This window comes from Mangifera indica, chromosome 13 (genome assembly GCF_011075055.1).
Source record: "Mangifera indica cultivar Alphonso chromosome 13, CATAS_Mindica_2.1, whole genome shotgun sequence".
In the NCBI taxonomy this organism is placed as follows: domain Eukaryota; kingdom Viridiplantae; phylum Streptophyta; class Magnoliopsida; order Sapindales; family Anacardiaceae; genus Mangifera; species Mangifera indica.
The window spans coordinates 12,262,151-12,286,751 of NC_058149.1; the positions used below are offsets into that span (position 1 = coordinate 12,262,151).

A 24,601-nucleotide genomic window follows, 5' to 3' on the forward strand; every position below is an offset into this window, starting at 1 on the left:
TGTTAGCAATAGAATTATGGGTGGCCTATTGCATTATTCATAAATAATCCACAAATTTCCTGATGGAGTTGCTCAACTTTTAGCCCACAAATTTCTTGAAAACAAGGGGCGCCATTTAAAGCTTGAAATTCGAAGCAACCCCACTTAAATAAATATTAACAATAATTCAATAGATAAAGAGGATAGACCATAGATGATGGCATGGTGCAACCATAAAACTTGTTCCTCTCTAACAGACATACTATCCCTACAATTTATGTCATCTTAATTCACTTGGAAATAGGTTTATTGACTTCGACTCATATTTATATATTTTTTTTTATCCTAATGGCCATGATTTTTGGTTATGGGACTTGGGAGAATGAGGGTCATATTTATGGATCCTCGTTGCAGATTTCATAGCCCCACAAATTCTGTATGGCTTACGAGTTTAAATAATTATCGCTTTCAATCTCTATGTATTTTTTAAAGTAGATTAGATTATAATAAAAATGAAGTATCACTGGTAGCAGAACAAAAAATATTAATTATGGTTAGTATTTAGAAATTCTTCAAATTTCAAATACAAGAGTGGGTTTTATTTCATTGAAATTTTGGATACCTTCAATTCAAAACTTGATTTTTATTTTTTCAGTTTTTCACTTTACACTTTCAATTTTGAATTTCATCCTCTTTTTCACTTCCATAAGTCAAGTAGAGAGATAACATATGCACATGTTTGACCCTATATATGTTCAACATTTAATTTAATGGCAAAGTAATAGTTTGATATGTTTAATTAATTAACTGAGTCAACATCATATCCCAATTGTTAAGATGATTCATCTTCGTCTTGTCACAAGAATATGATGGTCTCTTCGTCTTCATCTCTAATGTCTTTTTCTTCTAGGCTTCTATTGTTAGAGGGAGAGAAAGTCAGAGAAAATTAACTTAAGAGAAAAATACAATTTTTTAAAACTTAAATGTGAAAGAAATTATTAATTTTTTAAACTAAAAAAGAAAAATAAGATAACGTTTTATTTTTTAAATATTATTAATTAAATAATAAATTTATTTTTAAAATTAATACTATCAATTTGAAAAATTTTATGGAAAAAAATTTAGGACCGAACAAAAGCTTGTGTGGGAAAAAGTCTTTGGCCTTTCTAGAAAAATAATTTAAGGGTGCAAATAAGGCAGAGACGGTGTTTTAGGGTACCCTACATGAATAGGCGGTGGCTGTTAGTGTTGGGCCCATATATATGTGCTGGCTCTTCTTCAACAAAATTATTTATGAGACAATAAAAAATATGTCCCCAAACACTTGTTCAATTTCCACCCACATACAAATTAATTCTATGCCAACACAAATTAATCATCAAATCTCTCATCTCATGCAATTCCTCCATCTAATTATTATTCTTGATTACATTTACAGCCAATAACACATGGTTTGTTGCTTAATTTATCACCACCCACTTTCTAATCTCCATTATTTAACTGGGTCTTCAATGCCTTCATGATTGCATACTTTGTATGTATATATATACATATATAAATATATTCTACTTCTCAGTAACTTATCAGAGAGAGCTGGGGAAATGGCAAATCAAGAGAAGCTAAAGAGAGGATTCATGTCTTTCTACAAGTCCACCGTTAAAATTAATCACAAGCCAAAACCTCAACCAGTAGTTAATCATGTGACAGAAATTCCGCCAAATAAATCAGCTCCAGTGGTGCCGCTGCCGTCAGATAAGTTGTTGTTGAAGGAGCAGCTGGAAAACTTTGAGGAAAGTGACGATGGTGAGCCAAGAAGAGGAAATTTTGCCGGGGCGAGAAAGTCAGTGTCTCACGTAGAAACAAATGTGGCATCAGTGATTGCATTTCTTCAAGTGAAGGTTTTGGTGTCTGATATGCCTGGATTCATGCAGGCGCATGCCTTCAGAATTGCCAGGCGAACGTTTGATACCTTGGAGAGGTTCAGTTCCAAGCACATTGCTTTTAACATTAAAAAGGTATACATTTTTTTCCAACAAATTCTTTCAACTCTGGGCTGCTTTATATTTCATATATGTAGCGTATAGTGTTTGTCAACTTTTGCTCTTTGGCATTTCTTTTTGGATTTCTCTTGTAGATGGTTAGATTTGGTTCATGTCATGGATGGAAACCCCACAAGGAATACTAAATATTTTAGAGATAAGTAGGGTTGATTTTGGAGAGGAAGAATCATTGACCTTCAACAATTATTCAAATCGATTAGGGTAGGTTTCAACCAAATTTGAACTTGATTTCATCTAAATTCGAGCTCATCAAATTTCTTTCAAAGTTTTTTGAGCTTGAGTTGTTTGAAAGAAATTAAACTAGATTCCAATTGAGTTTGAACTTGATTTCGTCTAAGTTTGAGTTCATCGAGTGTCTCCCAAAATTTTTTGAGTTTAAGTCGTTTGAAAAAAATTAAACTAAAATTTAATCAAGTTTAAATTAAAAAATAATTAACTCTTAAACTCAGTCAAATTTGAATATTCTTAGCCAAACTCATTCGAACCGAATTTATTTTCGAATTCAAACAAGCACAGTTGGGGTCAGTTATGTCTTATCAAAGAGTTAATGATCCACCAGCCCATGTGTGGGCGAGCAATTAATGGAACCTCAAATTGCATATCCTTCTAAATTATTATCATGCATTATTAATTTATTAATAATCAAATCTTAATCTCTGTCTTACCCATGTGTGCAACAGTGATAATGTATAAATAATGTTCACGAATCATCATTTTCTTCAGCCTAATCATGTGCTTCCTCTCTCTATACCTGTCAAATATTAATTATAATAATGTATGATGGTTGAAAATGCGGCTCTCTACATGCAGGAGTTCGATAAAGTGTATGGCCCGGCTTGGCACTGCATCGTTGGCGCAAGTTTTGGGTCCTTCGTCACCCACTCCACGGGCTGCTTTCTATACTTTTCAATGGAGAAACTGTACATTTTAGTGTTTAAAACAAAAATTCAGAAAGCTTTAGACTGAGCTCATCAATGACTTTGATGAGATTATAGACTATTCCTATTATCATTGGAAAAACTAGTGATTATTTATATCATTTAATTATTTTCTTCCTGTTTTTCTTAGATTAACGACAAAATGAAGAGCTGCGTTCGTGCCATGTGATAATGTACAATAAAAAATATGTGTCAAGTATGTGGTTGATAAACAAGATAAACAAATGAGGAATATAATTTAAACTTTAAAGAGTTCAGAGTCAAAGCACCAGCCAGGTTTGATCTGGCAGTCGTGTGAGGCTGCTGATGGCTAAGTTGGCCGGTTCCTGTTCTTCTTCAACAAAAGGGTGGCGGAGGCTTGTTTTTTCCTAGCACAAAATTCTCGCACCAACTTTTCGACTATTATTTGGATACTGTTAATATTTTTCATACTTCCTAAATTACGCATAGAAAAAAATTAACGGTGTATTTGACTTGGATAATTTTTTATTACTAAAAACAAGAAATTATTATATATAAATTATTATTATATTTAATAAAAATTAATAAATATAAAATAATATCTTAATATTATTTTATTTAAATGTTCTTAGATATAATTATTTTAAAATATTATTTCTATTAATTATTATATTAATTAAAAATAAAAATATTTTATCCTAAAAAATTTATAAATAATAACATAATTATAATAAAATTAAAATTATCTTGATAATATTTTAATACCTAATATAGAGATTGTTATCACATTATCTATTATATTATAAAAATAATACTAATAATAAAAGATAAATTATTAAAATAATATTTTATTTTAATAAATTAAGCTAATCCGAAGAATTTAGTACCACAATAACTAAATAATTGACCCCTATATATACTTTTTAAGTGCAATTTAATTACAATTAATAGAATGGATGATGATGTATGTATGTTAGAGTTGATTTTGAAGTTAAAAGTAATTTAGTAGTGAACATAAGCACTAACCCAGTTATACTTTTACCCAGTAAATACTTATCATTATTGAATATATATATGCACACGCTCAATTTGAAGTATTTAATTAAATATTTAAATAATTAGTTATTATATAAATAAATATTATTTTATTTTTAATTCAAAATCATAATAAAATTTTAGGTATATATTTATGAGTACATAATTTGATACAATGATATATTATCTTATAATTAAGTGATTTTAAATTAAAGATAAAATAATATGTAATTATATGATTTTTTTTATATATATATAGTATTTTTTTTTAATAATAATTATATATTATATTATATATTAAATCAATAATTTTTTGTATTATATATCATAATGTATGATAAGAGTTTTAAAAAATAAAATAATAACAATGTAAAGTTGAACAAACTCAACTGTAGAAGCATTGTTCTACGTAGTTTTTTCATATTAGACTGGGTCAAGTATAACGTGGCAACAACTTAGTACGACCTCTGCTTTACATATTAATTTGTTGTTTTCAAGATTGCAACAAATTCTTTGAATATTGACTTTTCTGCCTCTCCACTTCATGTCAGTCAAGTCTTACGGCTCTTTCTAAAAATTCGTCCCTCCGGGGAGCCATTTACACCCTAATTTTCTTCTCAATTAATCTTATGCAGCAATCGTATTAAAGCAATGCAATTTGGACACGTCTTCTTAATCCAGACAAAACTAGAAGGGGAGGAGAGAAGAATCCTTCGTAATGCACATATTTGTCTTATGTATCCTAAACCCAAGGGATCCCTCGCCAGAAACTATATATATAAATAAATAAAATAAGGTATTTGCCGTAGACATGATCAATGAAATTCTTGGTAATTTATATAATGGCCGGCAGCTCAGCCTCTACATGCACTAAGAAGGCGATGTAATCGGAAAAATAAAACTACCCACGCATAAATTGTATAAATTTATTTATTTAATAATTTATAATTAAATAATATAATTATCATTATATTATCAATTAAACTTAAATTTTAATAAATCATAACTAAATGTTATATTATTTTTTTAAGTAATTCAAATTAATATTTGCAAATATAATAGAAATTCGAATTTAAATTTTTTTTTTTAATTTTAATATTTCAATTGTTTTGATTATCCATAATCGCTTTTTCTATATCCAGTAGGTGGAACCAAAATATCAAACGGTTGAAAACCTTAAAGCTCTTTCAATTTAACTATAATTACTTGTTGACGATGATTATGAAATGTTGAAAGTTTGAATTAATCGAGAGTTTCAAATCCATCATTTTTTTTTTTTTGAGGTTGATTATGGACTATGCCAATCATGTAAAACATTCAAAATAGACATTCAAGTCGCCATCTTCATTGAAACAACATAATTCTAGGGTTTAAATTAATGAGTTAAGAACAAAATAAAAAGAAAAATTATCCTTCAAAATGACCCCAAAAAAAAAAAAATTCTCCCATGAAACAATCCATTGAAAGAAATGTAAAAGAACCAAACATCTGTGCTTGGTTTCTGCATGCTGTGGTAAAATCCTGCAAGTTGTTGATATACATCTAAATTCTCGAATATATATTATATAGAGAGCGAAATCCCAAATAGAAACTGAACTCAGACATGCTATTACTTAAATCATATACAAAGCATTATGTATGATCAAGACTTACGCTTGTTGGGTTTCCGGGGTTTATTACGGGATGCCTCCGGTTTACCGAAAAAGGCACAGCATCCGACGACTTTGGGAGACGGAGGGTCCCTGGTTGGAGATGGGAGCTTAGCCTTCCCATAAGTTCGTCCTCCGCCTCCACTGCCACCTTCTGATCGACTACGCTGCATCATCACGCTTTGTGAAGCCCTTAACTCTCCATTGTTGTTATCTTTATCTTCTGCTTCTTTATGTCTCATATGTTGCTTCAGCTCTCCGGATAAAAACTTGTCATCCCAAACCAACCCCGACGATCCTTGCCTTCGAAACGACGTCACAGACCTCTCTAAACCAGCCATCGATTTTGCTTGTTTCAGTGGGAGCCGGTGACACAGAGGAAACAATAATCAAAGTCAAACAATATAGAAATGGGAATGCCTGTTCTAGAGTTAATATAACCGTATAACAGGAAGAAGAGAGGAAAAAGACAAAAGGGGAATTAAAATGGGAAACATCATAAATTGGAATCTACATGTTAATTTATTGACATTAAAATAAGAAGTTTCCAGTAATTAAAGGATAATTATAAATATATTAATGTTTTTCCCCGAATAATAGGGTAGATAAACCAGCAGGTTCATCATATTCTGGTTTAATTTCACTGGTTGAAAAATATTATTAGTTCAAACGTTAGGTTAAACTGCCGCATACCATCTAATATTTGCTCAAAAAAAAAAAAAGAAAACGACGTGACGGAATCAAAGAGATTAAGATGAAGTGTTTTACTCAGTCATGATGTTTACTGTTAATACATTAGTTAATTAGATAAAATTGATTAATCATTGTGATAAAATAAATGATAAGTTATGATCAAAAGCTATTCCTCAGATTTGTTGATATCTTAGACTAAATCAACCAGTGGGTTGAAATATATTTAATTGGTTACTAAAATAAAATTATATAATTTGATAATTTTGAATTAAGGATAAAATAAATTTAAACATAATTATATAATGATAAATCATTTGGATATTCAATCAAATACTTAAAGCCCATATCTTATATCCTGAAAACAATAAAACTAGGACAATATTATATGTATCTATTTTATGTATATAAATGTATACGCACTTATATATGTCGTCACATGATTGAGTATTATTTTATCTTTAATTCAAAATTATCTAATAAAATAATAATATATATAAATATATACATATTTATGTATACAAAATGAGTACACATAATTTTATTGTAAAACTATCTACACTTTTTTGAATACCCAATTTGAATATACAACTAGATACACAGATTATATATCGTCGTATGATTGAGTGTTATTTTATCTTTACTTCAAAATTATCTATTCATATGATAACATATCATTTTTATATCTACTTTGCATCGCTCGTCTTGTAAATGTAGAATTTAAGCTGGTAAATCGGAGAAAATTGTGCTGCAACATGACATTAAGAGCAATCTCCAGAATGTGCAATTAAATGAACAATCACCCAAAAATGACAGATTATAACAAGGAGCTAAAAGAAAGCGCCCAGGAACAGTTTTGAAGAGCAAGCTAATCTCTAATGAGAAAATAATTGTTATATGCCAAAAAAACTGAACATCTCATTACAAATGTACTAATGAGAATGTGCAACTCTGTACATGAAATCAAGACAAGCTCAATACTAGCAGTGATGCCGAATTTTCTAATGGAAATATGTGGTTATAGCCTTCAGGAAGAAAATATCTGGGGACTACAGATGTTACAGAACTCTAAACAAAATTTCATTGCCTTCTCTACTTCTCTTCAAGGCTTTCACTTATCAGTCTCTTCGTCTAGAAACAAAATCAATACCTTCATCAAATAATGTAACTAACTGGATCCCAGGATATTAAAGTGTCATGACATAAGCCAGAATGCTTATAACAACAAATAACATTTCACTGTATTCATCTTCTGCACAACTTATCACGTTTTAGAAAATGAGAGTAATTTCTTTCAGCAGCTGCTAGTATTGTTGATCCTCAAAGTCACAGGCTCACAGCCTCTTTTTTTTTACCCTTGAGGATTTCACTCAGAGGTTTTGGTCCCTCAAAGTCGGCCAATGTTATGCTTGAATTCCCTGTTTTCCCAGAGATATCACCCTGGTCTTCAGTCTTTTTCTTCTCTTCTTTAATCTCAGCAAGAGTCTTGGGTCCAGTAAATGCTGTGGAAGTCTCGGTAGATCTCCTCTCCCTTGAAAAAGGTTTCCCAGAGACTTCAGATGAACGAGACTGCTGTTTTGCCAGCCTTTTTTCCTTAGAATTCTGCCTAAACCTCCTAGATTTTGAATGCCTAAGCCACACATGCTGATTGGCACCATTTGAAAGAGTTCCATAGTCTCCGTATGACTCTACATAGTTCTTTCCAACTACTGCTGTCAATCTTTTGTGCAGCTGCTGACCAATAACATGCTTTCGAGCCCTTTCCTGCCTTTGAACAACCAATCTACACGAATCATGCTTCCTTGATGAACTAATAATCTGATGATCATCAATTACTCTGCGTCTCCTCAGGTAATCACGAAGATCCACACTCCAGTCATTTACTGCTACTTTTTGTTGCAAGAATTTCCTTTTTCGAGAAAATAATGAATCCAACATCCTTTCTCTTGCACAGATTGAAGGTTTCCTGACATTACCAAGAATGTGTCCGTTGTCCAAAGAATCATAATCACTGTACATCTGCCGATCATATAGAAGTTCTGCATCAGGATATGTATACTCAACTTGATCTTCCAAATCACAACCCAAAAAATGGCTGTTAAGTGCCCTGTGCTCTCTATTCATGTTCACTAAGTGCTCTGGATCATCCTCATAACTCAACTTCTCTGATCTTTTGTAACTATCCACAAGAACATCAAAACCTGGGGATGATTCCCATGGCTCTTCCAGCTCAATATGGCCATCCACTTGTTCCTCAGAATTCCAATCTGTGCATACATGAGATCTAGTTTCCATAAAGCCTTCTACTGGAGCTCTGAGGTCTGACTTAACAGCAGCAGCTTCTTCACCCTCAGACAGAGATATCTGTGGGGAGGTACTTTGCATTGGAATGCTTCTAGGTGCTGATTGCAGAAGATCATCCTTGGCCTGGATGCTCATAACCATTGCTGGCATTGTGGCAGTTTCTACTAGATTAGGACATCTTTCTGTTGATGCTGAGCCAGTGTCAATTCCTGAAGATGCCTTGTTTCCAATGGGTAGAGCATCAGTAATTGCATAGGTTGTCCTTGAATATATCCCAGCAGGTGCATTTCCTTCAGAACCATGCATAAAGGAGCACCTGTCACCTTTGTTGCAGAAGCCATTGAAGTAAAAATAACAGGGAACAGTGGTCTTATTTGCAGGCGTAGAAGATTGATATGGAAATGGACCAGATTCAGATCGTGATTCAGTGAGATGTCCATCCAGCGGCTGTAACAGCAACAAAATTTTGTTTGAGTGACTTCATTATTTAAACGGTGACTAATGTTGATAACACAGAAACACATCCGTCAACCAGTAAATGATACAGAAACAAAGAATAAAAAAGATAACACTAAAAACACAATGTACCTAGTTGAAATTACACTTTAAATATCGGATAAAATCTCCGAAATGGTATTTTCCTATCCTATTAACAGATAAGGTTTCTGACATTCAAAATAATCACAATATTAATAAACACTCTCAAAGTTAGAAACTCAAATTAATTAAAGATGTGAGATTGCAAATTACATGGAACAGAATTGATAAAAAACCAAGGCCCGATGTCCTAATCAACATGTAGGTAATCATAACAGAATACGAGCTTACAGGATGTCTAAAACCACAGGCTGGATTAATACAGTTACCAGCTAACCAGTACCAACAGTCCCTCGGGTTAAGTCTTGCAATTTCACAGTGTCGATACTCACAATCAATCCCCTGAGAAAAGAAAAGATCATCATGCTTGCAGCTGAAATCATACAAAAGATGCACAAATTCTAAGTGCATAGAAAGAAATCCATTGTGTAGCTAAAGCAGTATGTATTAATTAGGTTTACTGATTATACAAATTTCGGGTTGAGCAAGGTATAAATGATAAAATCAAACTATCAATAGTAAATTTCGGATCCTCAAAATTGACGCTACTTGCATTGAGTAAAACCCTAGAGAAACTCAAATAGAAAATCACCATCACAACAATAGAATCCAAGAGTTAAAAAAAAAAAAAACCAAATGCTAAATGAGCTCTAAGTAAAAGAAAGTACCAAATCGAGATAGTAGAATATTAAAAAAATTACAGAATCTAAGATCTTTCAAAGGTAGGGTTAGAAAGGAAAGTTCTGAACTGACATTGAAAATAAAAATTGAGAAAAATCACAAACAAAAAGAGAAGAAATATAAGAAAAGAAGGAATCAAAGTTGAGGGCTGCGAAAACCTTCTTGCAGGTGAGAGGAGAGGCGAGGAAATAGACGCAATCAGTGTTCCACTTTTGCCCTTCTTCTTCCATTTTCAGCAATTGCCAAACTAACTCTACTCATAATCCAAACAGATCAGCAAGTATCCATCAGTGTTTTGGAAGATTATCTTGGTTACATTGTTTGCAGTTGGGCGACGTGGGCGAGGCTAGGCTAGGCTAGGCGAGGGCAGGGCTCTGGTCGGGTCGGGGCATTTCCTATTGGAGTCTATTTTTAATGTATTTGTGAATTAATTAATTATTACCCAATTGCCACTTTCTTTATTATTGTTCGCTTTTTAAGTGATTTTAAATAGGGAAATTAATAAATTTAATTTCCGTAAATATATTGTTTATATATATTTATATTATTATACAGATGTACGTTGGAAATGAAAATAGATTTGAAATAGTTAAACACGATCATCGTCCATCATTATTTATTTGCTGCTTTTCTTAAGCTTCCTAGATGGTTTACTTAGAGAGCAAACAACCCGAGAGATAGTCCAAGTGACAAATTATCGTCTCTGCACAGAATTATGTTGATTGTATAAATACATTTTGTTGTCGCTAAAATGAGATTGAATAGAGATAAGAATCGACAAATCAAAACAACAAAGAGATAAAAGTTGAATAAGATCATAAGAGATGAAAGTTGATACAATTTCCAGTGTAGTTGTGGATTTTTTTCCCTGTAATTCCATCATTCTCATTCTCATAGATCCCATCGAACACTTTGGTCGGGTCAACTGTACAATAGTTCAATTGTATTATTCATATCATTTTCATTGTTTTCAAAAAGCATCTTCAACTTACATGGGTTCCGCCATTACCAGCGTCACAAACAATTATCACAAACACCATATTAAAAATGAAAAAAGGAAAAAACTGTAATAAGGAATATAAATTATTGATTCACAGCTGCTTGAGTTCAATTCAGGCCACCACTACAAATTTGACATAGAACTGCTAGATTGGCCTGTTCGAACGTGGACACCATTTGGGGCAGTATCTTGGTAGACCCAGGAAGAGATGAGGTGGTGGGCAATCGCAAAGGGACCCGGGATAAACATCGGAGCAAGTTCCCCACTCTCAACATTAAAATCTGCTGCTAAGCCGTGTCCTTTCTCAACTCCCTTGCACATTTGATCCACCTTCGCAGCTGCTGTTCTTTGTGCCTTCTTGTACTCAGCAGAGGATATTGCCTTTTTTACATCCTCTCTACTGTGCCATTGAGCATCTGAACAGACAAAGTTTCAACATTTTACTTTGCTGACCACAGTGGAATGGAAAAATATCTTGGTTGCGGAGGTGATTTTCAGTTTTTTAGTCAACAACCAAAATCATTGCTAAATTTATTCTATTTGCATGAATATGCAAGATGGAAAACGAAGGCTGCATTATCTGAACTACAGGATTAATATTGAAATGTCAAGATGTAACTTTATCAAGACATACCCTGCATATCTTTTGATGATTTTGCACCAATTCAGCAGATAATTGAACAAGTCTTAAACATGGGAAAAGATTATAATAAAATGAGAAGAGTAAGAGTATACATCTGGAGGCTACCAGGGAAATACCTGAGAATGTAACTTATCATATTGAAAGGACATAAGAGGAAAACGTAACTGATTACATGCATAAATTCTAAATTTTTGTGTTACCTTCCAACTCTTCTTTGTCTACATTTATCTCCAGTGATTTCGCATATGCAAAAAACCCCACCATCAACTGGCCTGGTGTGCTGCTTGGGCCAACTGAAACAAACCAAAACCATGTTAGACAAATAAACCAGCTCTTTCAAGTTAACAAGATTATCATAAGAAGATAAAAGAGAATCATGCAAGGCTTGTTTCACTTATGACAGGGTTACTTTATTATGAATACAGAAGGTTTTCTCTTTTTCTTTTTGCAAATATGAATACATAGTTAATGTGACCTTATCATAAGAACAATACTAGAACGACAAGAACATTCTACTGTGATTGATATGAGACCAAACACATTCACTTTTATGCTTCCAGCAAATAGATGCCATAGATGGAGTGATAACTAAAAGATGCTGTTGAAAAGACAATGAACCATTATATTATAGATTACTACTATCATACAAAGTTAACATCCACTGGGAAAACTTGGTGAATATTCAGCTGAGATGGTTGATCAAGTATACTAAAAGATGTTGTGGCTAAGAAATAGGGTGCTTCAAGTTGAAGAATTTACAGGGAATGGATATTGATTGATACCTTAGAAGCAAATTATCAAAAATATTTATTAGGAAATATTGACCCACAGAGTTTGAAGCTACAGTGTGAAGATTTTATAACCAGTTCCTTCTTGCTTGTGTATACTTTTGCACAGCCCAGTCAAGTTAAAACTTTTTTATATAAACTGATAGAACTCTAATAACCAAGGTGTACTCTAGAAGGAACAAAGGAGGGAACAAAAAGGAGCAGTCAGTCGGTGAGGTAAGAGAAAAAGTGGTCCAAGGGAATTTCAATAGCACTTAAAGTGGCCACATGGCTGATTATGATTGGGACTTGTAAAGGGAGTGGGAGAGAATTGTGAGATCAGAGAAGAATCTAGATTGTTAATTTTATGAGTATTGTTACTTTTAGGAGAGAACCAGTCTCTCTGAAAAGCCAAGAATTTTTTGGTTTATGGGATTATTTTTCATTGTAATTCTGTGAGAGAATTGTGGTTGTAAGGACCGGTTTCTCCATTAATACACGCATCTTTTGTCTTCTTTATTTCTTGAGTTGTTCTCAATTTACGATATTTTTGTTGACTGAATTTCATTTGCTTCAATATTGTATTCTGCTTTCTAAGTTTACTGCCCTGTCTTCAGTATTGATTCATTTGTGAGATTTTTTCAGCTTATTTTTCTTCCGTGTTGCTGAGGTGTGGAAAACATGGGTTGATTGTCAATTGTTGGCTGTGGTGAGCTTTGGACAATTTCGGGCATATTGATTAGGGACAGTAGCAGGTGGTTATATGAGAAAGAAATTGAACAGGTACGTAATATAAATTGGCAACATTATATAGTTTTCAATTACATGATTAATTGCCAAATCATCATGAGTCACTGCATTTTGCATTTGCTAGCAATAATATAGCAAGTGAAAAAATGAAGAAACAACATATGAAGTGGTGGAAATGATACCAGGCCATGGTTGAGAACTATGATAGATAACATCTCCCACTTCAATGCCAGTCTCTTCCCATGTTTCTCTCCTCACTGCTTCTTCTAAGCTTTCTCCTGGCTAAAGACAAGAAAAATATTCAAACAACGAGAAATTTGACCTAATAGGGGGAGAGAGAGAATTTTAAGTTGGCCAATACACACACCTCTATGAAACCTGCTAGACAACTCCACATTCGGGGGACAAACCTTGACTGTCTACTTAAAAGTGCACGATCATTCTCTCTATCTATAACTAACATAATGACTACCTGTAGTGACAGCACATGAGTCACAAAAGCAAGGTGACATTCAGTTTTCTGATTATATAAATTCCAATAAAGACAATCGTTGAAACTAAAGGAGAAGAACATCAATCACATACTGGATCAACACGAGGGTAAATCCTCTTATTGCACAGAACATTTGAGCACTTCTTACGTATCCCAGCTTCCATGGGAACTGTTTTTGATCCACAAAATCCACAAAACTGTGATAAGTTATGCCACTCCAGCAATGCCCTGGCCTAATCACAAGACAATAGATGCAGTCATCAGATACAAGTTGTGAATTTGAATTAAGGACAAATTTCCACAATAGAAATATTCGTTAATTCTATGTTTTTCCTTCAGACGCTTCAGGTGCAAAGCAGCTGTAAAATCTTTAATTCAATCAGAAACTGAAGAACTAAGAGGGAAAGTGAAGAGCAGACAGGAAATTCTATAAAAAATAATATTACCCTTAAAACAAACCCAACCCCAAAAAAAATGATAGTAAGAAAGAAATAGAGTTAAAAATATGTTTGGCTTCTTTTGGGTTGTCAGATGGGATTATTGCTGTTGAAATCACATAAAAATTGAAAGAAAAGAAGAATGTATAGTTGCAAACTTCTGGGTAGAAACAACAACATTCAAGACAGGCATGAATCTTCTTGTAAGTAAAAGAAAATGATTTAAAGCACAAAAGTGCATCTTAAATACACAGAAAACATATGATAGAACAAAAAACTAAAGACCTTAGATTTAGAAATTAAATAACTCAAAAAGAAAATTATTTTAATCATCGAAAAGAACATCATATCATAGACTTTATTTAAATATCAAGACATGTAATTGTTCTAAATAGTACAGTAATTTTTTATTCCAAACACGAGATTCGATATCAAACACAAGAAAATCACTTCACATTCTAAACTATATCTTCTCTTCCCGATGTCCAACCTCTAAAATTCCAATAAATCAAACAATTGCACATCACCTACACAAGCATAAAGTAATGCTATGGACCAGAACACTGTTCTCCAATGGCAACATAGCACCAAGTCTCCACCATTTTTATATAACAAACTGCTTATTGAATTGAAATCATATTTTCATTCAAACTTTCGTTGACAAATAGAAAACTAAGATCAAGCATCATTATGTTGGAAGTAAGCCGCATGTTATGATAAAACTAACTAGATTAACCAACCCCATCGACGAAAGAACAAATACCAAATTCTAACCAGTTGATTCAATTTTTCACTTACATTACCAGCAATAGCTAATTCAGCCATAGCCCGTTCATCAGCCCAATCGGTGGCCACCATAAGCGTCCTCAATTCAACAAAGCAAAATTGCTTACTACCCAATTCAGGAACCAAGCCCGCCTCGCTTGAAACGTCGATAGCCCAATAAACCACATCATCCTCATAGCTTGAACCCAGATAAACTAAGGAGTCTTCACTCAACTGGGCCCCAGAAATTTCCAAGAAATTCTTGCAATCAGGCAAGCTGATCCAGCCCAGATGCCAACTCGGGGACATTTCACCGGGAGTAGACGAGGCTAAAGGCCTGCCTTTTCTGAAAGGCAAGACCTTGAAATCAGGAGAAGATGGCTGTTGTAGGAGGGTGTTGTCTAAAAGTCGTGTTTTGAGTGAATCAAGAGCTGAGGTTGGAGAAAAAGGGTCAGTTGACTTGGGGGTTTTTAATCTTATAGGATTGCCGGCAAAGGCATGAGATTGTAGGTTAATGGACATGGTGGTTGTATTTCTGGTGAAATAGGAAAGAGCTAATGAGGGCTTTGGTAGTGAATATAGTTTCTTAGAGAAAAAAATAAGAGCTGTAGATGCAGATGAAGATGAAGAAGAGAGGAGGGTGAGCATGGCTATCTTGCTCCATTGGGTGGCTCACGGGGTTTAAAGGAGTAACGGAGAAGAGCCGAGCGGTTAGGTGGTGCCTAATGTGCTTGATGTACTGACAACTGTCCTTATTTAGTTGAACGGGGGCCCCTTCATTACTTGTCAAAAAATCATGTCATGGTTGATTATTTTCACTCGAAATTAATTTGGATTAATCCGACATAATACGAAATTAAATTGGATTATATTATTATTGATTAAAAAAATAATTCAAATTGACCATATATTTAAAAGATGGTATTATAGTAAAATTTATTACGAGCAAATTAAAAAAAATCAAAAAATAAATTTTTATACCTTATACATAATTATAACTACTTTGGTTATATATTTGTTTTTTAATATATAATTAAATATATAAATAATGTGTTATTATATAAGTTAATTATATAATAACATATTATTTATATATTAATTATGTACTAAAAAATACGTACACATACACTTAAGAAAGTGAAAACAATAAACAATTTCGAGTTAATACAGATTGTATCAAATCAATCTAAACATTAAAACGATTAAGTTAAGATTAAAAATTCTGGATACAATTCTAATTGAAATCGGAGTAGGATTAAGGGTTTTTCACCCAACAACTTACTTTGTTTTGACGATTAAGTAGAAAGTAATGTTATACGCATAATTTTTTATACAAAAACTATGACATGCCATTATATAATTGAATAATTAAAAATTTAGATGAGAAGTCAATCAAATCATGACATATTATTGTCTGTATATAAAGTTATACATATAATTTTATTGTCTTAATATGAATTTAAAATATGAATTGAGTTTTAGCTAGGCTGACATTGTGTGTCGGAATGCTGAAGGCCACGAAATTTAGACGAGAAGTCATTTTTCTTCTCCAGGAAATGCCTACTGTTTCTTTGACTTCAAGGGCTGCCTTATTTGAATTTCCAAGAAGCACTGGCTGATTCCAAACTGTTACATATATCTTTCACGCGAAGAGATACACTGTGAAAGAGAGAAAATTCAGAAAAGGAAATGAACCAAACTAAACAACTATGGTATATCATCAAGCCAAAACAATCTGCAATCTTATATGCCTATGATAATCACTGGAACAAGTGTTTCCAATTTCTACTTGAACTCAGCTCTCCACTTGACTTGACCAGTTGTGCACCAAGGGCATATCGTCAAGCCAGTCTCCATAAATCCGATTGATTTTCTTTGGTCCTTTCCACTTGAATAAGCACTTCTTGCCCTGCCCTTCTTTGTTTAAAGTAGGCATATTCGCTGTGGTAGATGAATCATTAACAGGAATCAAGTGAGGTTTTACTGGAACGAAACCGGCATTCCCTGCTTCCACTTCAATGCGCACACCAGTTACCTGTAATTCTGATCACAAAACAGTCCAATTTTAGGGAACAAGTTGACATCGCAAGGAGTTTGCTTGTGCATCAACCTAAACATATTGAATAGATCTACTAATCTAGTATTCTAGCCTTCTTACATATACATAAATGAATATGCAGAAAACAAAATCAATTAAAAAGGCAAAGTGAACAACACAACTCGGTAAGACAACACATAGGTTCATAGATATATAATAAAACATATATAAAGGTACATATTCCGTATTTTTCTAGTCCCTGTCAATTCATAAGAACATAAAGCAATATCTATAAATTAATCGCACCATGCTATTACCTCAGAAACATTACAATTCACACAAATGAAATTTTGTAATATAGATAGCATGCTTCTGTTGCACAAGTAGCATGGGTAGTGAGTGTACATAAGCAAATGCAGTACTTGCAAAACAAGCTTTATTATCCCAATAAAATCCATTGAAAATTACAAGTAAATAAACAAAAGTCAAACTAAATACACAAAAAGGAAAAATAATGGTACCAGTGCTGTTAATAATTTATGGTTCAATCATCCCAATCCAAAACACCATTAACAAGACAAAAAAGAACCAGGGCAGTATAAGCAGAACCAGTCAGATAAAACTTACTGAATCAGCATTCGTAATCATTGCTTATCCAATTTAAAGTACTTTCTTATGAATAATTTTGAATCTACTAGGCACTAAGGACAAAATTAACAAGCAGGGAATTGAAGTTTTAAATTCCTAGAGGGAATCGAAGCCGCTACTAGGGAATAATACCATCAACTTAGTGCGTTAGGCCAAAGATCAATCTACATGACAGAAAAGAGTCAGCAAAACCTCATGGAATATCTATGAACATTTCCTAATTAAGTATCCTATGTTCCCAGAACAACAATTCAAAACCAAAAGTAGAGCACAAACCTAAATCTAAGTTTGCATAAAGAAAACATAATCACTATTAATGAAAATACCATAATCTAACACCATATACCTGATTCCCCATGAGCGAAGTGGCATTTTTCTCCAAAGGGACATTGGCCTGTTGTCCACTTAGAACACAACTTTGTCTTCCAATATACAGGTTTCACAGTAGTGTTGTTGACAGACCTATTGCTATCAGATTGATTAAAACTGACTCCATGTACGACAGGCGGCCCTGTAGTCCCAATGCTTATTGCTGAGCTCTCTCTGTACCTCCCTGAATCATCCCTAAACTTTGATGGATCCTCATGAAGAAAATTACACCTATCACCATAGGGGCACTCCTCGCCATTGTAAAACTTCTTGCATAGCTTCATGTTATGAATTATCTTATGATCATCATCCCAATTGCCACCACCACCAGATGATCGATCCTCCTCAACACGGCCACCTCCACCTCCTACTAGGTCTTGCCAATTAGGAGGAGGCTGTCTCAAGTCCTCAAGACCATGTGCAAAGTTGCAATTCTCACCATTCCTACAAGTACCCTGCTTAAATTTTGCACAAATACGAGTCTTGAAGAAAATGTTAGCGGTTCCTTTATTGATTGGAGGGTTTAAAGATGGATTCATCCTAGGAAATTGTGAAGGGTTTGATTGGTTCTCTTCGAAGTTTCTAGGTCTCTTTAAAGGAGGCTGTTGTTCAAACTGAGAATGCTGCTCATACTGTTGCTCATTATTCATTTGATACTGAGGCCAGACACCAATGCCATCACTGTCTACCGGATGAAGCTGTTGCTGTGGAGCAAAAAAAGGAGCACTAGGGTTGGGAAAACTCATATCGGTAAATTTTAACAGTCATATACTACATTTCAAAATCAATGTAATCAATATTATATAATTTGGATTTCAAACTACGGAAAACAGAAAATTGTTTACGCAGGAATCAGGGTCAAAATAAAAAGAATATAAATGTATAATCAAATTATATCTTTAAAAAAAAAAAATAGAATCCCGTTGAGGAGAAGAATTCAATAACAAAGACCGAAAAAAAATTTTAAAACCCAAAAAAAAATTCAGTAAATGCAAGGTTGAAGACGAACAACCGAACTTTAAGACGCAAACCAAACAAAAACCAGTCTGAAAACTAAAATTAAAAGAATAAAGCAATTAAACTCAAAATTTATGAAGATAGCTAAGCTGAGAACTTTCAGATGCACATAAGAAGGAAAAGTAAAGAATAGATAAAATATATACAAAGTAGAAAAACCCTAGCCGCGCACCACAAGTCAAGGCCTAAATTTAAAAGGAGAAATTTTGGTCTGTAACACTAAAGTCCCAAACCAAACAAAACTTGGTGTGAAGAGACGTAAAGTCCTTGGAAACGGCGAAACCCCTGTGACACCCAAAACCCTCAGCTTCAAGACATTTTCACCTCCTAGGGCATAATTGACATTTTAACCTAAAATCAAACTTTGTTTGAAAAAAGAGAGATGCGCAAATAAAATGGTAATTTCATCACCTATAAATTCTAAAAAAATTACAAAATAACCATTTTACATATCTTATCTTAATGTTTTAAAACAAACAATTTTACTTTTTTACATATTTGAAAATATGTATTAAATCCTTAAAACGGTAATTGTCACTATTAAAATTTTATCACTGTCATTAATCAAGTCATGATGCTACAGAGAACAACAAGGTTGTGTTACAGGGATTAGAGAGAGATTGAACTATATTTTGAAGGGAGATCTTGAGAGTAACTTCATCGGGTTTTGAATGCATATGAGTAATTGAATATAAAGTTGACGCTTGATGAAGTGGAAAAAGATGATATTAATGGTATGGGTTATTAAAAGTTTTAATTGATGCTAGACGAAAGTAGAATTAATGAGGTTTTGATCAACGTAAAGTAAATTAGAATAATAATATTGGTATAAGAATGAATCAAAGATGATGATATCAACACCAAGAGTGGGTGTGAAAATCAAATTAATATTGGCGATAGATAGTCAAAAGTAAGAATGGATTTTTAAATTTTTTATTATTTTTCGTGTAGAGTTTTATTTTAAGTGGAAAGTTGTGATTTATGTCAACAAGGTTAGAAAAGTAATTTTAGACCAAACTTGAGGTGGGAAAAGGTAATGTACTCATTAGTAAACTGCTGGTGGTTTATGATTAATTTCTGCTCTTAATCTATAATTACAGTGAGGAGGAAAAGTCAGTCACAGGTCATTATCAGCAGCGAGAGATGAATACTTCATGGAGTGGGCTTCAAGAAGCGGGCTCATGGGCTCAATCCTGTAGAAGAATTTCACACAATCGACACTACTACTAATGGATTTGGAACAAATCAGTTTTGGTTCGAATTCATTCAAATAAATTAAATTCAAGTTATAATTTGAGTTTGATGGTTCAGCTCATTTGTGCCATTGGTGATACTGTTTATCTCTTTAACAACCCCTCAATAATACTGTTTATCATTTAATAATATTATTTATTTTATTAATAACTCTATGACAATATTATATATTAGTTCGAAGGAGTTTGAGATAAGTATTATAAATTTAAACTAAACTCGAATTGACCCGTTCAGACTTGGCTGAAATTTACCACCAATTCATCTAGTTTAAGACACTGCTGACGCCTAATCCATTCTTTAAAACTCTTAAAAACTCAGTTTATTCCTTTCTCACTTTTAAAAGTAGGTGCTACTCATGCTGATACAATTCCTCATTTTTTTTTCATAAATATCTTTCTCATTTGTTCTAGTTTGTGTGTGAGACAAAGGAATCCCACCAAAAATGTTTTGTCAACTATTTGCAACAGTCAGAACATGATTTCTTTTTTTGGTAAAGGAATCATCCGAATTAATTAAACGGATAAATCTCAGATATAGTAATTGAATTCATAATCACTGTATCAATTAAATCAAGATTTCATAAATGTAATAAAAATTCAAATTCAAACATTTTCTCTAAAAATTTTAATGCTTTACTAGAACAGTCAAAACATAATTTTACTTAACCAAAGAAGAAAAAAAGAAAAAAAAGGCCAAAACATGATATGCTCCTTGATTTGTCACCTGTTTGTTGACAAACTATTTACCAAATACCAAGTACACGAAAAGTTGGATCAACAAAGCCATACAATAGGCGCAGCTATGTTGTAAATATTCTATATGTTGTGCCAGGGAACTTGTTCACTTGAAATGGGTCACTTGCTCAATATCTGCAAAGCAAACAGTCTGCATAAAGGTAGCTTAGAGCAAACAAACGAATCTCTTAAAAGCTTAGTAATGAACTGCAGAGAGGAGACAACAACTTATGTTTATTTGCTCTTTTGCCAAAAAAATTTCACATAGTCAACTTGCCCATTAAGTCCATAAGCATAGACTCCATATTAGATCATGATGATTCCTTATTTTGCCATAGAATTAAAATATGAAAGGAAAACAAAGAATTAAAACAAAGTATAGACTCCATATTAGTCAACTTTCAAAAACCAGGGTGATGGGGGACCAAGATACTTGAAAGGAAAACAAGATTAAAATATGAAATCAAACAAAGTATGAGGCAAGAGGAAGGTTGAGTGGAAATGACGAATAAAGAAGATAATAACAGACGTTTCCCTTATTTTGCCATAGAATTCTTGTTATTAATTTCGTCAATCAAACAATATCAACCACCAAATATCATTGTGAATGATATTACAATCCATCAACACTTTTCTTGCATAGGGTCTCATAACAGTGCTTATTTCTATTGCATGGATTCATTATCCTCTGGTAGAACCAGCCTGATGGGTTAAACAATTGAAGGTTAAACAACAGTGCTTTAAAATGAAGGCAAAAGAAAGGAAAAGTTAATTTGACTCGATAGATCGCTTTGAACTTGGCATTGCATCTGTTCTTTTAAAGGTGAGAGCATCTGGTTCTTATCTCTACCTAATTATATATATTTTTCTTTGAGATTTGATGCTTCAAGGGATCTAATGTGCCTTGAGTTTTTGCTCTCACAGTATTCTCCAATACTTTTCCTTTGCGCTGGTTGAATTCAAAGCTGTAGCAGTAATGGTGGTCCAGATTAGAACTTGAATTTAACTTTTAGTCTTAGTTACCACAGCCTATCATTCCTTGGACCATTTCGTCAAAGCACTATTCAATTATCTTTGCTCCCCAAATGACACCCACTTGTATGAGAGAGATTTTTCAGAAGTGCTCAGGGAAAATAAAACATAGTATTTTATTAATTAAGGTAAAAAAAAAACACAAGAGATTTTAAAAGCTTCATGTTAGAGATACACCATGCACCATACATTAAACCCAGAAACCCTTCCAAATGCAGCTACATGGCATGCTTTCTTCAGAAAAAGGCTGCAATACGAGATAGTCTTCTTAAATAACTGCACCGCCTGAAATCAGAAAGCAAGAAACAAAACAAGTATTATAATAGTGAGATTGCTCAAGTTCATCTACCAAATTACTTTCATCACTAAGAAAATATTGAGTAATGGTGACTCTGAAAGCTTCTCACCGCTTCCCTTTGGTGTTTTGCATTTAAAGCATTCTGTCCTCTTAGCATAATTGTGAACTCCACATTCCGTTCTGTTTGAAAAATTTTCAGAAAAATTATTTGTACTGGTAAAACATCAAATTACAAGCCTTTAGAAATTACTCTTCATGTATGCAGGCGTCTAATCAATTATCTTTATTACAATACTATCAGAATATTGTATATTAACAATGGCTGTACAATTCAAACAAAGAATTGGATTGAAATAATGCTGCCTAATTTCTGGAAATTTTTTTTTCTATAATAATGTAGAGATTCACAATGTACACTCTGAGAATGCACTTGGGAAAAATTTCCCGAAGGAAGATCCAAGATCATCAGTCTTCTGGGGATAAAGAAGAAAGCTTGCAAACACTACAAATTGGGGCTAGATTAACATGAATTTTCCTCAAACTTGTACAAGTAGGATATTTCATGTCAAGATGTTAAGATTATTTCTCTTAAGTTTCCCCTAGCAAGGAGTTGCATGTGTAATGATGCTTTGTTTATTTATGAAAAAATTCCATGAGTAAAGATGTAATCGCTTTTGATTAATTTTCAGTTCTGTGTGCGCACATTTACATGCCAAATAAAAACAAGTACTGTGGATAAAAAATCAATGCTAATTTAGAAAAAAAAAAAAATGAATGCATCAGTGAATGTGATAGGTTGAGACAACAGTGGAGGGCGCAGATGGTGTTCTTAGTTCTTACTATCTGCAAAGTGTGAAAATGAGCTCACCTTGGGCAAGTCCAGTCACCAGGTTTAGTAGGGCCGCCGGCTTGTTTCCTGGATCCACATACATAGCAGTTCGATCGGCTGGCAAAATTGTGAGCTCCGCATGTTATTTGATTTTCACAGTTCACAGCGGTGCAATACCAGTCTCCAAGACGGAGCACTGTCCAGGTTGATGGCTCAGGGCCACCATACCTAGGGTAATTGCAGTTTTGGCAAGCGTCTCGCTTCTTGAAATTCTGGTTTTGGCAGGCGGGGCACATCCAATCTCCAGCTGCCCAGCTCATTTTTCTATCCTGCAGGAAGAAGACAATATACAATATATTAATAAGAAAACATGGTGAAGCTACAACGCTAAACTCCTTCCTCTTAAAAGACATTTCTATAATCATGATCTTCCATATCAATTCATGTTCTTCTGTAACAAGAATGTAACTCATGGCTAGATTATCCTCCTGTAATTTCATTCATTGAGTTAGAAAGGCAAAAAATAGAAAGCTTGAAATGGAGAAATTCACCTAAAGAAAGAGCTTGAACAAGAAATATGATACGGGTGGTTAAGTAGTGGCTTGGAAGATGTAGAAGAGATTTGAGTACTGCAGTTTGGTGAATTTGGTGTTTGGGTTAGAGGGATTTTTATACCTGCTAAGGCCTCAAGAGTGGGGCCATTGATGTTGCTCTATCAAATTTTGCCTTTTGGCAGATGTGGTTTCCTTAAGATGGGATTCCAAAAGTAGAAAATTTAATTCTGAGAGATTGAGATAAACCTGCTCATTCATCTCCAATGAAAGAAGAGGCTGAAGAGCTAAGCTTGTTACTATATCAACATACATTTTTCCTTGTAAATTTCCACTAAGGCCCCTTCTTTATACGATTCCCCTTGCAATTATTGCAAAAGAAAAAAACTTATTATTCTCTTCTCCATATCCATTTCTAGTAAGGTGCAATCGGGGGAGATGTTACTTGAAGGGTGGCCAGCCATCACATTTTTACCTCTAGAAGAATTGGTCCTCCACACAATTGCCAAAGAGGATGCTCACATAAAATTTTCCAACTTGCATTGCATATACAAACATTTTCCAAGAAGAGTAGTAATATGTGTACAAAAAAATGGTACAAACTTATAGATAAACGATGATATATCACTATGTGATTGAGTGCTGTTTTATCTTTAATTCAAATTTACTCAATCATATAAAGATATATTATAGTTTATGCATAAGTTTATACTCATTATTTATGTGTAAGTTTGTATTTATTATTTATATATATAGTTTTATTATTTGGTGGCACACAAGACAGTAAAAAGGTTGAGAGAAAACATTTAAACAGTTTCACCATTGGAATCAATTCCTCATAATGCATATGGATTGGCAAATTCCCTTTTCATGTTTGGATTCCTTTTCTGCAATAATGCAAAAGTTATTTGAGGATTCACATCACCATTGGCTCTTTTATTTTCTGCTACTTCCCATTACTTAATCTGCATATGCATGGCAATATTCAAAATTGACTACACAGGCAGGGCCTTTTTGCACTGCATGAACATGTGTTCAAATAAAGCCACAGAACAAAATGTGCTCATGGAATTCGAAGTTAA

At 33.5% G+C, this 24,601-nt stretch overlaps 6 protein-coding genes across 9 annotated transcripts; 1 reads left to right on the forward strand and 5 right to left on the reverse strand.

Annotated features, from left to right (window-relative positions):
- Window positions 1–1,323: 1,323 nt before the first annotated feature.
- Window positions 1,324–3,100, forward strand: LOC123195220. Its single transcript, XM_044608877.1, has 2 exons — window positions 1,324–1,994; window positions 2,850–3,100. Exons 1-2 carry the CDS (start codon window positions 1,581–1,583, stop codon window positions 3,003–3,005), a joined length of 570 nt encoding a protein of 189 aa, XP_044464812.1. The 5' UTR covers window positions 1,324–1,580; the 3' UTR covers window positions 3,006–3,100.
- Window positions 3,101–5,405: 2,305 nt separating this feature from the next.
- On the reverse strand, window positions 5,406–6,233 carry LOC123195160 (MAPK kinase substrate protein At1g80180-like). The gene has a single exon (XM_044608790.1). It carries the CDS (start codon window positions 5,961–5,963, stop codon window positions 5,616–5,618), a length of 348 nt encoding a protein of 115 aa, XP_044464725.1. The 5' UTR covers window positions 5,964–6,233; the 3' UTR covers window positions 5,406–5,615.
- A 933-nt stretch (window positions 6,234–7,166) lies between these two features.
- Window positions 7,167–10,282, reverse strand: LOC123195167 (zinc finger CCCH domain-containing protein 34-like). Of its 3 annotated transcripts, none has more exons than XM_044608797.1 (3): window positions 10,053–10,282; window positions 9,367–9,555; window positions 7,167–9,063 (listed from the first exon to the last, which is right to left on the reverse strand). In XM_044608797.1, exons 1-3 carry the CDS (start codon window positions 10,122–10,124, stop codon window positions 7,639–7,641), a joined length of 1,686 nt encoding a protein of 561 aa, XP_044464732.1. In that variant the 5' UTR covers window positions 10,125–10,282; the 3' UTR covers window positions 7,167–7,638. The 3 variants fall into 3 exon arrangements, with proteins under 3 accessions (XP_044464732.1, XP_044464733.1, XP_044464734.1); XM_044608798.1 differs by having other exon boundaries at window positions 9,445–9,555; window positions 10,053–10,279; XM_044608799.1 differs by lacking the exon at window positions 9,367–9,555 and having other exon boundaries at window positions 10,053–10,281.
- Window positions 10,283–10,813: 531 nt separating this feature from the next.
- LOC123194556 (nudix hydrolase 19, chloroplastic-like) lies at window positions 10,814–15,463 on the reverse strand. Its single transcript, XM_044607812.1, has 6 exons — window positions 14,783–15,463; window positions 13,640–13,780; window positions 13,422–13,526; window positions 13,237–13,336; window positions 11,738–11,830; window positions 10,814–11,310 (listed from the first exon to the last, which is right to left on the reverse strand). Exons 1-6 carry the CDS (start codon window positions 15,395–15,397, stop codon window positions 11,018–11,020), a joined length of 1,347 nt encoding a protein of 448 aa, XP_044463747.1. The 5' UTR covers window positions 15,398–15,463; the 3' UTR covers window positions 10,814–11,017.
- Window positions 15,464–16,264: 801 nt separating this feature from the next.
- LOC123194557 (zinc finger CCCH domain-containing protein 39) lies at window positions 16,265–19,110 on the reverse strand. 2 transcript variants are annotated; one of them, XM_044607814.1, is made up of 3 exons: window positions 18,994–19,110; window positions 17,782–18,508; window positions 16,265–16,792 (listed from the first exon to the last, which is right to left on the reverse strand). In XM_044607814.1, exons 2-3 carry the CDS (start codon window positions 18,452–18,454, stop codon window positions 16,545–16,547), a joined length of 921 nt encoding a protein of 306 aa, XP_044463749.1. In that variant the 5' UTR covers window positions 18,455–18,508; window positions 18,994–19,110; the 3' UTR covers window positions 16,265–16,544. The 2 variants fall into 2 exon arrangements, with proteins under 2 accessions (XP_044463749.1, XP_044463748.1); XM_044607813.1 differs by lacking the exon at window positions 18,994–19,110 and having other exon boundaries at window positions 17,782–18,987.
- Window positions 19,111–21,936: 2,826 nt separating this feature from the next.
- On the reverse strand, window positions 21,937–23,615 carry LOC123194559 (zinc finger Ran-binding domain-containing protein 2-like). The gene is made up of 4 exons (XM_044607815.1): window positions 23,520–23,615; window positions 23,008–23,297; window positions 22,249–22,319; window positions 21,937–22,126 (listed from the first exon to the last, which is right to left on the reverse strand). The coding sequence occupies exons 2-4, from the start codon at window positions 23,286–23,288 to the stop codon at window positions 22,110–22,112; spliced, it is 369 nt and encodes a 122-aa protein (XP_044463750.1). The 5' UTR covers window positions 23,289–23,297; window positions 23,520–23,615; the 3' UTR covers window positions 21,937–22,109.
- Between the last annotated feature and the right edge of the window lie 986 nt (window positions 23,616–24,601).

Bases quoted from the DNA above. Each gene is read 5' to 3' on its own strand.
- LOC123195220 (XM_044608877.1), top strand. From the start codon at position 1,581: ATGGCAAATCAAGAGAAGCTAAAGAGAGGATTCATGTCTTTCTACAAG. The intron at 1,995-2,849 runs GTATACATTTTT...CTCTACATGCAG, and splicing joins TTGCTTTTAACATTAAAAAG to GAGTTCGATAAAGTGTATGG.
- LOC123195160 (XM_044608790.1), bottom strand. From the start codon at position 5,963: ATGGCTGGTTTAGAGAGGTCTGTGACGTCGTTTCGAAGGCAAGGATCG.
- LOC123195167 (XM_044608797.1), bottom strand. From the start codon at position 10,124: ATGGAAGAAGAAGGGCAAAAGTGGAACACTGATTGCGTCTATTTCCTC. The intron at 9,556-10,052 runs GTTTTCGCAGCC...TTCTTTTCTCAG, and splicing joins CTCCTCTCACCTGCAAGAAG to GGGATTGATTGTGAGTATCG. The intron at 9,064-9,366 runs GTAATTTGCAAT...TTGCTGTTACAG, and splicing joins TTTTATCAATTCTGTTCCAT to CCGCTGGATGGACATCTCAC.
- LOC123194556 (XM_044607812.1), bottom strand. From the start codon at position 15,397: ATGCTCACCCTCCTCTCTTCTTCATCTTCATCTGCATCTACAGCTCTT. The intron at 13,781-14,782 runs GTAAGTGAAAAA...TCTTGTGATTAG, and splicing joins AATTAGCTATTGCTGGTAAT to GCCAGGGCATTGCTGGAGTG. The intron at 11,311-11,737 runs GTAACACAAAAA...TTGTCTGTTCAG, and splicing joins AGACAAAGAAGAGTTGGAAG to ATGCTCAATGGCACAGTAGA.
- LOC123194557 (XM_044607813.1), bottom strand. From the start codon at position 18,550: ATGAGTTTTCCCAACCCTAGTGCTCCTTTTTTTGCTCCACAGCAACAG. The intron at 16,793-17,781 runs GTATATGGTGTT...TTTTGTGATCAG, and splicing joins CTTCGCTCATGGGGAATCAG to AATTACAGGTAACTGGTGTG.
- LOC123194559 (XM_044607815.1), bottom strand. From the start codon at position 23,288: ATGAGCTGGGCAGCTGGAGATTGGATGTGCCCCGCCTGCCAAAACCAG. The intron at 22,320-23,007 runs GTGAGCTCATTT...TTTTTCAAACAG, and splicing joins GGTGACTGGACTTGCCCAAG to AACGGAATGTGGAGTTCACA.